The following is an 11,089-nucleotide window of genomic DNA, read 5'->3' as shown; positions in this document are numbered from 1 at the left end:
ATTGTGTTTTAATTGAAACAAAAGATAAATTTCAACAAAAATGTTACTTGTTAATGTATGAAAAGCAAATAAAAGTCAAAAATTAAGAGCAAATTGTTAAATTTCCAAATACAACGCAATCTAAAAAAAAGAAATATTGATCAAACCGAGTTTTTGATTAAAAAAAATAGTAAGCAATCAATTTAAATGCAAAACAAACAAGACAAACACTGCACTTAAAGGTTACCGAGTTGATTAAAAACGACATGTATTCTTTAGCCTATCCCATTAATTATGTTGTTGTGTTTGATAACCAAGTTCTATGAGTAAGTTTAATTAGTATATAATGATTTTAATTGTGCGTATACATAAATTTGTATTTTTCTTCAACTGATGTTTCCAACTGATTTTATAAACTGGACGCACTTTTGGCATAAATTACCAGATGCTAGCAAAATGTCAAAATGAAATTGAAAACGTAAACGATAGTTGCGTTACCAATTATGCATATAAACAGAAAACGAATAAAGTATTGTATAAGAAAAAGTTGTGCTGGGTTTTAATTACACTTTGAAAACAATTTCCGCAAAGCTTTTATTAACAACTGGGCAAAAATTCAACAACAAATGTAAAACGTTATCCTATCGTGTGTGGGTGGTGGTGGTAGTCCTTAGTTGCTCTGCAAAATGGAGACCGGCTCTTGCATAATCTCCTGAATCTTCGCCTCCGGAACTGGCACCCCATTCGCCAGCAGAGTGTGAACGATGCCATCATGTTTATTGCCACTTGAGCGTGCCTGAAGCACGAATTCCGTGTCCTGCAGCAGGAACTTGGTGTCTGTGCCGCCGTGGACGAAAACCGACTGCGAAACGGAGGTAATAAAGCGTAAGGATGGGTGAGTGAGTGTGGAGAGGAGGCCATGGAGAACCCAGCCATGGCCATCATGCCTTACCTCCTCGGTGCGCAGCTCATCGTTTACGTACAGACTCAGCGTGTCCAGCTTGAGCATTATCCTGTACTCCTGCGAAGGCGGCTCCGCAGCCGAATCGCATGTGTATAGCCACAGGCGATACTGCCGCGTCATGTCCTCGGTGTACTGTTCGTGGGACTTGCCATCGATGTAGAGGGAGTACTCATACTTAAAACCCGGCGCAGGATCCACTCGTATGATGCAGCGCGTCTGATCGATGTAAAAGGTGTCCTCGCCCACCAGCTTGAACATCCAGTCGCGTCGCAGGACCTCCTGTGGTTTTGGGGTTTAATTCGGTTTAATTTAGTTTCCTCATACCAGAAAAAGAATATGAACAAATTAAGTTCTATGTTAAAAGGTTTAGTACAAATTAATCATACGCAATGTTGCCTTCCATCAAATATTTTATTTTTACCCTGGTGTCGTTGACTTTGATTTATATATTGCATGTTGTGCCTGCTAGACTTGGTAATTATAGTAATAGCGAGAATTGTGTTAGATTTAAGTACCCAAGGTCTTAATAACCCCAGTTTAGTGAGATTATATAAGCCTTTAATTTGGATATACAGTGCATTCAATTTTGTTTTAGTAAAGTTCGGACTTAATGAAGATTAAATTCAGTCGGTACGTAATAAACACCAACTTAATGCGGTCTTAAACATAAATTGAAATGGAAAGCGGAACTGTGAAATGTCGACTAAGGACATCAAAAATTTAATTTGAGTGTTAACTGACAGTTATTTTACCATGCCCATTTTAAATTTATTTTGTCTGTAATACTGTTTTGTCCAATAGATGGTAAGTTAGCAAGACCTTATTTACTAAAGTAAGGGCAGTTTTCTTTGTTAACAAATTTTCTATGGCTAAAATAGGAGATATGGGACATAAGTCCCCCTCCACTCAGGTTAAAAAATATATGTATTATGTATTTATAAATCTGCATCTGTTTTAGACTATACATTTTTCCAAGTTTCACAGTTAAAAACTCTAATTTTAGTTAAATGGGCTTTAGCCTTGAGTTTCGCAAAACATGAAATAGCCAATTTTTAATAATTCCTAAATATAGTCTTGCGTTTTTACAAAGGACAAGAGCTCTCTAGGGGGGAGTCAAAAGTAATTTGCTTAAAAAAGTACATGCACACGCCCGTAATTAAGTCCCCTTTCACAATGCAAATACTTCAGCAGCTCCGGAGCCACCCATTTAACCTCCCCTTGAAGAGCTAAAAACTTACCCGTCCATTGACCCAAATCATGCGCCGCCCACTGGTTGTGCCATGTTCCAGCTCGATGCGGTACATCTGCGCAAACAAAAAAAGAGGGGACAATTATCGCGAAACTCTCATCAAGTTAAGTTGGGGTTTTCAAAAAAAAAACCCTCTAATATACCTTGCCATTGATGGGCACACACCATTGAGCCACGATATTCTGTTTGTTATAGCGCTGGTCCTCGGGCACATGATCCTGCGTCATCGTGGGCTGCGTGGAAAGATTCTCCAGGCGCAGTGTGGGCGAGAGAAAGAACATGGGTCTACGATAGCCTCGCGTCGATCTGGCTTTTGACCCCACCGACAGTCAATCAATAAATCCTATTAATATTTATAGTAATCGCCTTTAAAGTGCAGCCAACACATAAATGGGTTACACAATTCCCGAAAAAAGATATTCCGGGGAGTTCAAGGAACCCTAATGCGGGGCAACTTGTGTAATCTGCAGATCTGCCTTGAATGCACTCTCCACCTTTTGTTTAGAACCACGAAATCGGTCTAGATTTTATTCCGTTTTCAGGCTTTACCGGAGCGGCGAGAAAACCGCAAGACCGAACCGCACGTTGTTAGCACCAATGGCACACTAAACAACAAACCCCGTATACAATAAAAGCCAAAGGAGGAACTGAAGAAAAACTAGTTGGCCCGGCCCGGCCCGGCCTGGCTGCCTTTGCCTTTTGGCCCGGCTCTCCGCTTCTGTTCTGAGCTGAACTGAACTGGCCGAGAGTCGCGGTCGCGTTTGTCGGTCTGCCAAAGTGAAGGCAAAGTGCAGAGCAACTACGCCGCATGGCGCCAAAACAGAGTTGATTTGTTTCCACTAGCCGTGCGTGTGGATATGGGTTTAAGAGTGTGTACAGGGAAGGCTCCTATAAGACGTACACCCTCGTTATTGGTAACAACTTGAGATATGCTTGGTTATAATACAGGTTTGATTTCTTTCGAAAAACCTTTGCTACTAAGATAAAGTTTAAGTTTATCAAAAAAAAAACATTATTTGTAACTTTATAACTTAGTAGAAGGTACATTTTAAATTAGTTTCACAATATTTTAAGGATTTTCTGAAAACAAATATTTCGGGTTCCTAGAAATCGCTCAGAGCTGAATGAGGGTGGGTTTCTCATAAGCTTCAAAATAAATTTAAGACCAGATCAGCGATTTGGGATTTCTATGGTACCCCCGCTAGTTCTTAAACAATATACAAAAATCTATTGGATTTGAAAAGTACATTAATCCGAACTGACTGAAACCTGTGCTCAGGACTTCTTTGTACCACTAGATTTGGAAAGAAAAATACAAGTTTATGGATTGATAAACATATTTCCAATATTCTCTAAGTTATGTCAGAAAATGTAGGAGAAATCCTTTTACCTGTACTTAATATAGGTGCTCAGATACTAACTCTAAAAATAGTTACCTTTATAAAAAATCCTGATTTTTGAAATACGGTTGACATGAAATCTATTACAAATGGGAGACACTTCAAGTGCCCAATTTTTTATAAAAAGATAACTTATTTTTAAGAAATAATCCCATTATTTATTTAAACTATTGTCCTATTATCAATAATTTAGAGTCCCCACTGTATCCACTTCTCAATACCCCGCCGAGTGTCGCTCGCATAAAAATAAACTTTGCCCCGTCAAGTATGCAATTGTTTCTGCATTGCAATTGCCCCTCCTTTGAGAGTGGGCCGCTCGGTCTGGGCCTTCGCCAATGCCTCCGGCATCCAATTGAGCGTAAGCCAAACAATATTCGTGCATACATATTTTATTCCGGATGACAATTATTTGCCCCTGGGGGATACAAACGCCAGCTGAAGCGCCTGCCACATGGGCAATCGTCGCAAATTTGTCGCATTTTTGTTTTGTTGTCATGTTTATGGCGCAACATTTTCTGGCCATAAATACACGCCGAAAATGCTAATGACCGATTGGGTGGGTTTAGTGGGCGATACGGAATACGACCGATACCGATGGGTGATTCTTGGGTGCCAACGGACGTGAGGACTTGCCGCCTCCGGGCGGTATTTCAATCGACCAGAAGCGATATTGATAAATGTATTTGGGCCAGATTGGATAAGAAGTCGACAGCGAAACGGGCACATCATATGTCAAATCAAGTTTCCCGGGACTCGGGCTCTATGTATATATGTAGTATGTAGCACTCAACCCACTCCCTCCCAAGTGGGTGGGTGGTAAGAAAAACATATGCCATCGCCCCAACACGCGAAGGTCACTGACAAAGCGCCGTTTGAAGTCGCTTACAGTTTTAGTTGATGTTGACGCTATCAAAGGCAAAGGGAGTGGGTGGGTGGCCCATGGGGGGCTTTCGACTTTCTCCCTGTGTGTCTGTGTGCTGGTGTGTAAAAAAAGAAAGCACCAGATAACGAAACATTTGACAAGGACAAGGCTGCCTGCCACCCGTCAACTCCCCTTTCGGCACGAAGCTCCCCAGAGGCAGTGTGTTAGTGTAATTATTAGTGCCATACAAAATAAATATGTCCGTATATTCATACAAACATCCTTTTTTGACGCTTGCCCGCGAATCAGCAGGCTAAAGCACTGTGGGAGTTTTTTTTTTAAAAATGTATAATTCCCTCTAAAATGTATCCCTTAATATATCCCATCAAACTAAACTAGATAATACCCATTCAAATGCAAAGCATCTAAAATTATTAAGCAACGACCAAATTTAGGTCTTTTTTTTAATCATGATCACATTTAAAAAAAATTATTATTCGACCCAAAATATATCCCGTTATAGAACCCATCAAACGGAACCGGATAATACTTATTTAAATCAAAAACTTTTGATATTAATGATGATCGATAAAAATACAATTTTTTTTAAAATCATATTCAAAAAATGTAGAATATTCTGTGTATAGCTACATCCTTTTTGCAATAAGACAGCATTTACATTTTTTAGGCCCATTTCCCAATGCCACGTTAACTTTTATCATTGATTTTAATTGCTGTATCGGAAAAATAGTCTTTTCAAATAAATTAACTTTTTTACCGACTGAAAAAGGCTACCACTTTTCTTTATTAGGTATGATAACAGATTCTGTAAGGACTGTAAGGATTATATTGCAAAAACAAATTTGTCTTTCCAAGCAATTTAACTTTATGTTAGCTTTCTCGGATAGATATCTAACTAGAACCTTAACATGATATCAAAAACTCGGCCCTTAGGGGTCTTAAATAAAACCACATTTTAAAAACAATATTACTATATTAAATAAAATTGAGTAGATTAAATTACCAACTTCTTTTCTAATTGTACATAACCTGCCTGTAAATACCTGTGTTAATTCAGCATTTTCACTAGTGTATCTTCCTTAGCCCATCGTACTTGGTTGCGCTTTTTACGCTGACTACTTTCCAGTTGAATTTATGGACCATTCCGCTGGTTGTACACTTTTTATGCAAATATATATGGCCAAAAGTGCCGCAACAGACAACATTCGGTGGCGCTGTCGCTGATGATGTTGTAGATAGTTCCGTGGAACCAGGGGACAGGGTCGTCCTGGAGGATTGGATTGCGTGCCTCGCTGGTGTCAGCCGACTGGCACACTACAAATGTCGCCGGCAATTAATTTCCATAGATAATTGCCTGTCGATAACGACAGCGGCAGCGGAGACATTAATCAAAGGGCCGGCTGTTGACTAGATGGCTTTTGTTCGTGGGCCTTTTGGCGTCTGGATAAGATTTAATCAAAAACTATGGCGAAATGACAAAGTGAAAGTTGTATTTCAGTGATTTGTGGTAACGCTCTTAAATCAAATTGAATTGGCAAAATGTGTGCGCTTGCTTAAGTTAGCTAGATTCGTATGTATGTGAGGGGCGTGTGTTCTTCAATAATGCACATATGTTTGACTATATATAAACGCCATGAATATATATGTGAGTGCTTAACTTTCGAATAGATTTCATGTGATTAACCAACCAGATAAATAATAATACTGATCGCAACGCCAATTGTGTGAGAATTCAGTTTCGTGTTAACAGTTCGCCATTGAAAATAATGTTGGACACTTCGATCGATTGGACAATAAATATAGAGTATACTTATATGTAAATACAGATAGAATTTATATTGCTGCACCATAACAACTAACATAAACAGCAAATATCCTTTGTAATCAAGTAATTGATCTATACATATAATTTTGGAACAAATTTGAACAACGCTGGGCGTAAAATAGGCGCTAGTTGAAGGTAATTTGTCTGATTATCGTGAGTATATATATGAGTGCGTATATATATACCTATAATCGACGCTAATTGCACTATATAATTTGTATGCTGTTACATTCCACTGGCGGTCAGAATAATGTCGCATGTCTTGAGATAAATCTACGCATCGTGATTATGGAGTACAGGTTATTTATGTTTGTCTAGAACTCATAATTGACACAACGTATTATTGCATTGCCTAATGTTTAACTTAACTATATACATAAGATACCGATTAAATACTGATTAATTAAATTAAACATTGATAAATATAACTTAATAGTCGCTTCAATTGGATTATAAAACAACTGTTTTAGAGTCAAATAATAAATGCATTTCATTTTCAATCAATTCAAATTTTGAGAATACTTGTTAAGGGTTATAACTACTAATTTTGGCCGTATTGTGGTGTTATTCTTCTAATGAGTATGGAGATACTTCAATTAGGTGTAGAGAAAATGGCAGTTTGGATTTATCTAACTATCTAGTATACGAAAAGCATGGGATCCTCTAGCTGGCGATTGTGCTCTATGACTGATCGTTTGACCGCCAGTACGGAAGGATGTTATGAACTAACGTTATGATAGGTCCAAGTGGCTTTGATCCGATATCGGCGATGCTGCTTATTTGAAAAATGCGTTAGAAAAATGCACAAAAAGTCTTCGGTCTCGGGATGGGAATCGGATTAAGTCGGTAAACAAATGGTCCATCATTTTCTCGATAACATTATGTTCATGACCGTGCCGCAGTTAAGCAGCACTCGTTTGGCATCGCTCAGCTTGGCATTGGTCAGGTCGTAGCCGTCTATTTCCAGCAGCTTGTCGTTGAGGTTCAGCAAGCGGGCAGCATTCGTATTCGGCGTTACGGAGCTCACAAAAATGCCAACCTGCATGCAAAAAGTTATATGTTATGACTGATTTCGCTCTTAATATATAATAAACTCACTTGATTAAGCAGCTCTGCTATGTCGAAGCCGATGCTGTGCTCCCACTTAAGGGTGACCTGTTTGACTGTTGGATTTTTGTGAACACCAAAGATCCAGGTGGATTTCTTGTGGCTCGCTTTGGAAGTATTGTTTGTGGCCGTGGAATTAAGCGAGTGCTGCGACATGCTGTCGTCCAGCTCCTGGTCATCCTCCTCCGGATTTGGTTCTAAATTGCCGCTGATATTGTTTTGGTAGTCCAACTGATCGACCGACTCTTCGTCTTCCTGTGCGCCAATCGCTGTGGTCTTGAAGTTGCTGTTGCTATTCAAAGCATCTTGGTAGATAGTTTGCTCCTGTAACTGTTGCTGCTTTCGCTGCCGCATGGACTCATAGAGGTTGAGATCCTCGGGTGTTTTCTTCGTGTAAACTCGAGCTATGTGATAGGGTGGTGGTTCCAGCCGAGGAGTTTGGATCGTCTGTTGCTGTTGCAGGGGCTGCAATTCGTAATCCTGATCCCCGTTTAAATGCGTGGTGGGAAGCGGCGTGTTGGCCTCCACGTAGAGCTGTTGGTAGTGTGCCTCATAGTTGACCAGTGGCAAGCCGTAATACTCCTGCGTCGGCACCGGATGCGCCATCTGCTGCGCTTGCTGATAGACTCCGTAGATGTGTGACGGTTCGGGCGCTATGCCGTAAATTGCACTTGCTGTGGCCTGGTCCACAACATCCTGGTTGGCATTGCTGTTATCACAGTGAACTTGGCCGTTGGCCACCACACGCGCCTCCCTCACCTCGCTGGCATTCGCCGATGTCGTCGCCGCCTGAGCCTGCCTCACGTATTTGGCCATCTGGCGCAGCTCCTTGGGATACGGTGTGGGTGAACGCATCAGACGCACGGATCCGGCCATCTGATCGGGCGTTGGAGTGGGCGGAGCGGCCACAAAGCTGGGATAGCTGGGCGCTGGCTGTGCTTTGGCATTGCTCAGAATGGTGGCCTCCTCGGCAAAGCAAATCCTCCTGGAAGGACTCACATGAGGCTGCTGCTGGTTGGCGTAGACGAACTCGTACTGCTCCTGGGCCTGCTGTTGAGCCTGTATACTATTCATCTTAAAAGTGACTTGCGGCAGCATAAAGCAGGTCAACTGGGTCTTTGTACTCGCATCCAGATATTGCAGCGGCACCAAAGGCTGAGATTGGTTGTCGCTCAGCCACATCGATGTGAGATTCACCAAATTTAACATCGAAGATGGCAAAGCATTTATGTAGTTATTGACTACATTGAGTACCTTCATCTTGCCCAGGTTTCCAATGTTCTGCGGCAGGGCGGACAACTGATTGTTGGCCACACTCAGCACGCTCAACTGCTGACAGCTACACAGCTCATCGGGCAGCTGGCGCAGTTGATTATCATCGGCGAACAGAAAGCGCAGGCTGCGCAGCATCCCAATCGTGCTGGGAAGGCGTATCAGTTTGTTGTGGCTCAGGACCAGTTCTTCTAGCTGTTCCAAATAGCTTATGCTGTCGGGTAGCTCCGTCAAGCCGTTCGATTCACACTTGAATGTCACCAGGGACTTTAGCATGCCCACGCTGAAGGGAAAGGCCTCCAGGCTGTTGGAGCATATGGACAGCACCTCCACGTTCCGCCAGTTACTAAGCTCGCTGGGCAGAGTGTCCAATAGATTTCCATTGGCCTCAAAGTGCTGCAGCTCACGCAGCTTGCCAATGTTGGCCGAAACGCGGCGTATTTGGTTGAAATCGATCCAGAGCTCCCGTAAGGACTTAAGCTCGCCAACAACTTCGGGCTGGGGAGAAAATACGAGTTAGAATGGTTTCTACAGGGTTAATAAAGGTATTAACTAGATCTGATCATGATTTATCAGTTAACAAAAAATGATAAACCAACAACAAAGCTTATTGTTATATCAGACCTAGTGAACACCCTATATTTTTCTCACCAGCTCTGTAAACTCATTGCCGCCAATGTCCAGTCTTTGTAAGTTGACTAAACGCACCATAGACTTGGGCAGCGTGATGAGATTGTTGAGTCGCAGCTCTAGAATTCTCAGATTCACCAATCGCCCAAAGTTGGCAGGCAAAAACTCCAGGTAGGTTTCATTCAGCAGCAGCTCCTGTAGAGAGATGAGCGAGGTAATGGCATCGGGAAGACGTTGCAAGCTGTTGCAGCTCAGATCCAGGTGGGTTAGGTGCTTGCAGGCCTTGATCTCCTCAGGCACATTGACAATAACTGGAGGGGAAAGAAATATTGTAGTGTTTAGAGGGAGAAAATGGGGTAAATCTCACGATTCCGGTTGAGATCCAGATGCTGCAGCTGGCGCAGACTGCCGATGGCCTGAGGGATGCTCTCCAGATTATTGCTGTTTACATGGAGCACTCGTAATCCCTGGCAATAAAACAATTGCGGTGGCAGAGCTTGCAACTGGAAGATAATCAAGGGTAAATAAGGTGCCCAGATAAGACCAATAAGTATACCCACTCTTGTAGTGCTCAGATAGAGCTCCTCCAGGGTTCGCTCGTGCTGCCAAACCTCGGGGAAATCGGTCAAAGGCGTATTACTATAGTCCAGCTTGTCGATCACCTCCTCGCGCTTGAATTTGAAGCAGGGGAAGCATTTGCTCAGCAGCGGCATCTTTGGGTTAAGGTTATTGCTTTTCGTTCGTTAATTAAGGCACGTTTGTGGCTGCTGTGGGGTATACATATATGTAAGCAAAGTTAGTGACCGCAGTTGGATCGTCGAATCGACCAACTCACCTGTGAGTCATCGCCTCCGTTGGAACGCTATTGTTGGTCCTGCTCCATTACATTCCATGTCCATTGGCATTTTTGGGCTTGTTATTGTTCTGCTTCTGCCCACCAACACTAACACGCACAGGCACACTCACCCACACTCGCATGCATACACACGGCAGACTTGGCAAGCCTCTCTTTTCGGTTTTTTGCAAATTTACCATCTATAAATTGATAATTTTGTTATTTATTTAACCGCTCTATGCCGACCCCGAGTGGGTGCTATTTGTTTGGCCCATTTAAATGCGTTTTATTTAATGTTTTTCGCTTTGAAAACGACAAGTTGCTTGCAGGTGTTAGTGTTGGTAAATGCCGAACGCGCTAGTGATGGCAAAGCAGTGAGTCGCAGTTTGGCTTTCGCAAAGTTATCGATAGTTTGTTTATATATATAAAATATTTAATTTAATGCTTAAAAATCCAAACAACACATTTTTTAGGGTAAAACAACTGGCTGGCTAAGCAAAAGTTGCATTATATGTTCCGTTGTGTGTCCATCACGGTAAATGCTTTGCAGTTTTCAAACGTCTCAAAACTATCGATAAGATAAAATCTTCACGATACGACAAGCAGGTGGCGCCACAAATCAGTCGTTACATTTCAAATGGGCGGAAAGTAATCGTTACGAAAACTTGGCTTTGTCGAATGCATTTTTCCTCAAAACGCTTTACCCTTTGCTAATTAATATTTACTCTACACTTCCTGGCTGCGATTGCGCTTAGGCAAACTGCGCCTGTCGTGTTGTCACAACTGTTGATAACGGCATATTGCTAACTTGGTAATAAAACAAATAGCAATAAGCGAAATCAAGCGTTTTCAAAAGTTTCAAAGTTCAAATGGGCTAATGCGAATTCCGGTCAAAAACAACCAATTAAAGCTTAGCTCACACTATCCCCAGACTTTGACTTTAAG

At 41.8% G+C, this 11,089-nt stretch overlaps 2 protein-coding genes across 3 annotated transcripts; both read right to left on the bottom strand.

The window, feature by feature from the left end:
• Window positions 1-536: 536 nt before the first annotated feature.
• LOC119551666 (fas apoptotic inhibitory molecule 1) lies at window positions 537-5,651 on the bottom strand. Its single transcript, XM_037861118.1, has 5 exons — window positions 5,519-5,651; window positions 2,336-2,535; window positions 2,182-2,247; window positions 932-1,222; window positions 537-841 (listed from the first exon to the last, which is right to left on the bottom strand). Exons 2-5 carry the CDS (start codon window positions 2,471-2,473, stop codon window positions 650-652), a joined length of 687 nt encoding a protein of 228 aa, XP_037717046.1. The 5' UTR covers window positions 2,474-2,535; window positions 5,519-5,651; the 3' UTR covers window positions 537-649.
• Window positions 5,652-6,764: 1,113 nt separating this feature from the next.
• LOC119551665 (protein lap1) lies at window positions 6,765-10,505 on the bottom strand. 2 transcript variants are annotated; one of them, XM_037861116.1, is made up of 6 exons: window positions 10,145-10,505; window positions 9,870-10,073; window positions 9,677-9,812; window positions 9,331-9,620; window positions 7,399-9,177; window positions 6,765-7,339 (listed from the first exon to the last, which is right to left on the bottom strand). In XM_037861116.1, exons 2-6 carry the CDS (start codon window positions 10,020-10,022, stop codon window positions 7,163-7,165), a joined length of 2,535 nt encoding a protein of 844 aa, XP_037717044.1. In that variant the 5' UTR covers window positions 10,023-10,073; window positions 10,145-10,505; the 3' UTR covers window positions 6,765-7,162. The 2 variants fall into 2 exon arrangements, with proteins under 2 accessions (XP_037717044.1, XP_037717043.1); XM_037861115.1 differs by having other exon boundaries at window positions 9,870-10,076; window positions 10,145-10,504.
• Window positions 10,506-11,089: the final 584 nt, after the last annotated feature.

The sequence above is a fragment of the Drosophila subpulchrella genome, chromosome 2R (assembly GCF_014743375.2).
Source record: "Drosophila subpulchrella strain 33 F10 #4 breed RU33 chromosome 2R, RU_Dsub_v1.1 Primary Assembly, whole genome shotgun sequence".
NCBI lineage: Eukaryota > Metazoa > Arthropoda > Insecta > Diptera > Drosophilidae > Drosophila > Drosophila subpulchrella.
The sequence above is the reverse complement of the archived record's forward strand: the minus strand, read 5'-3'. Positions and strand labels throughout refer to the sequence as shown.

What these genes read in the sequence shown, in the direction of transcription:
- LOC119551665 (XM_037861116.1), bottom strand. Translation starts at nt 10,022, where the DNA reads ATGCCGCTGCTGAGCAAATGCTTCCCCTGCTTCAAATTCAAGCGCGAG. An exon ending in TCTATCTGAGCACTACAAGA is followed by an intron (nt 9,813 to 9,869) that starts GTGGGTATACTT and finishes ATTATCTTCCAG; the next exon opens with TTGCAAGCTCTGCCACCGCA. An exon ending in TAGCAGAGCTGCTTAATCAA is followed by an intron (nt 7,340 to 7,398) that starts GTGAGTTTATTA and finishes TTTTGCATGCAG; the next exon opens with GTTGGCATTTTTGTGAGCTC.
- LOC119551666 (XM_037861118.1), bottom strand. Translation starts at nt 2,473, where the DNA reads ATGTTCTTTCTCTCGCCCACACTGCGCCTGGAGAATCTTTCCACGCAG. An exon ending in TGATTTGGGTCAATGGACGG is followed by an intron (nt 1,223 to 2,181) that starts GTAAGTTTTTAG and finishes CCAAAACCACAG; the next exon opens with GAGGTCCTGCGACGCGACTG. An exon ending in ATGAGCTGCGCACCGAGGAG is followed by an intron (nt 842 to 931) that starts GTAAGGCATGAT and finishes TCCGTTTCGCAG; the next exon opens with TCGGTTTTCGTCCACGGCGG.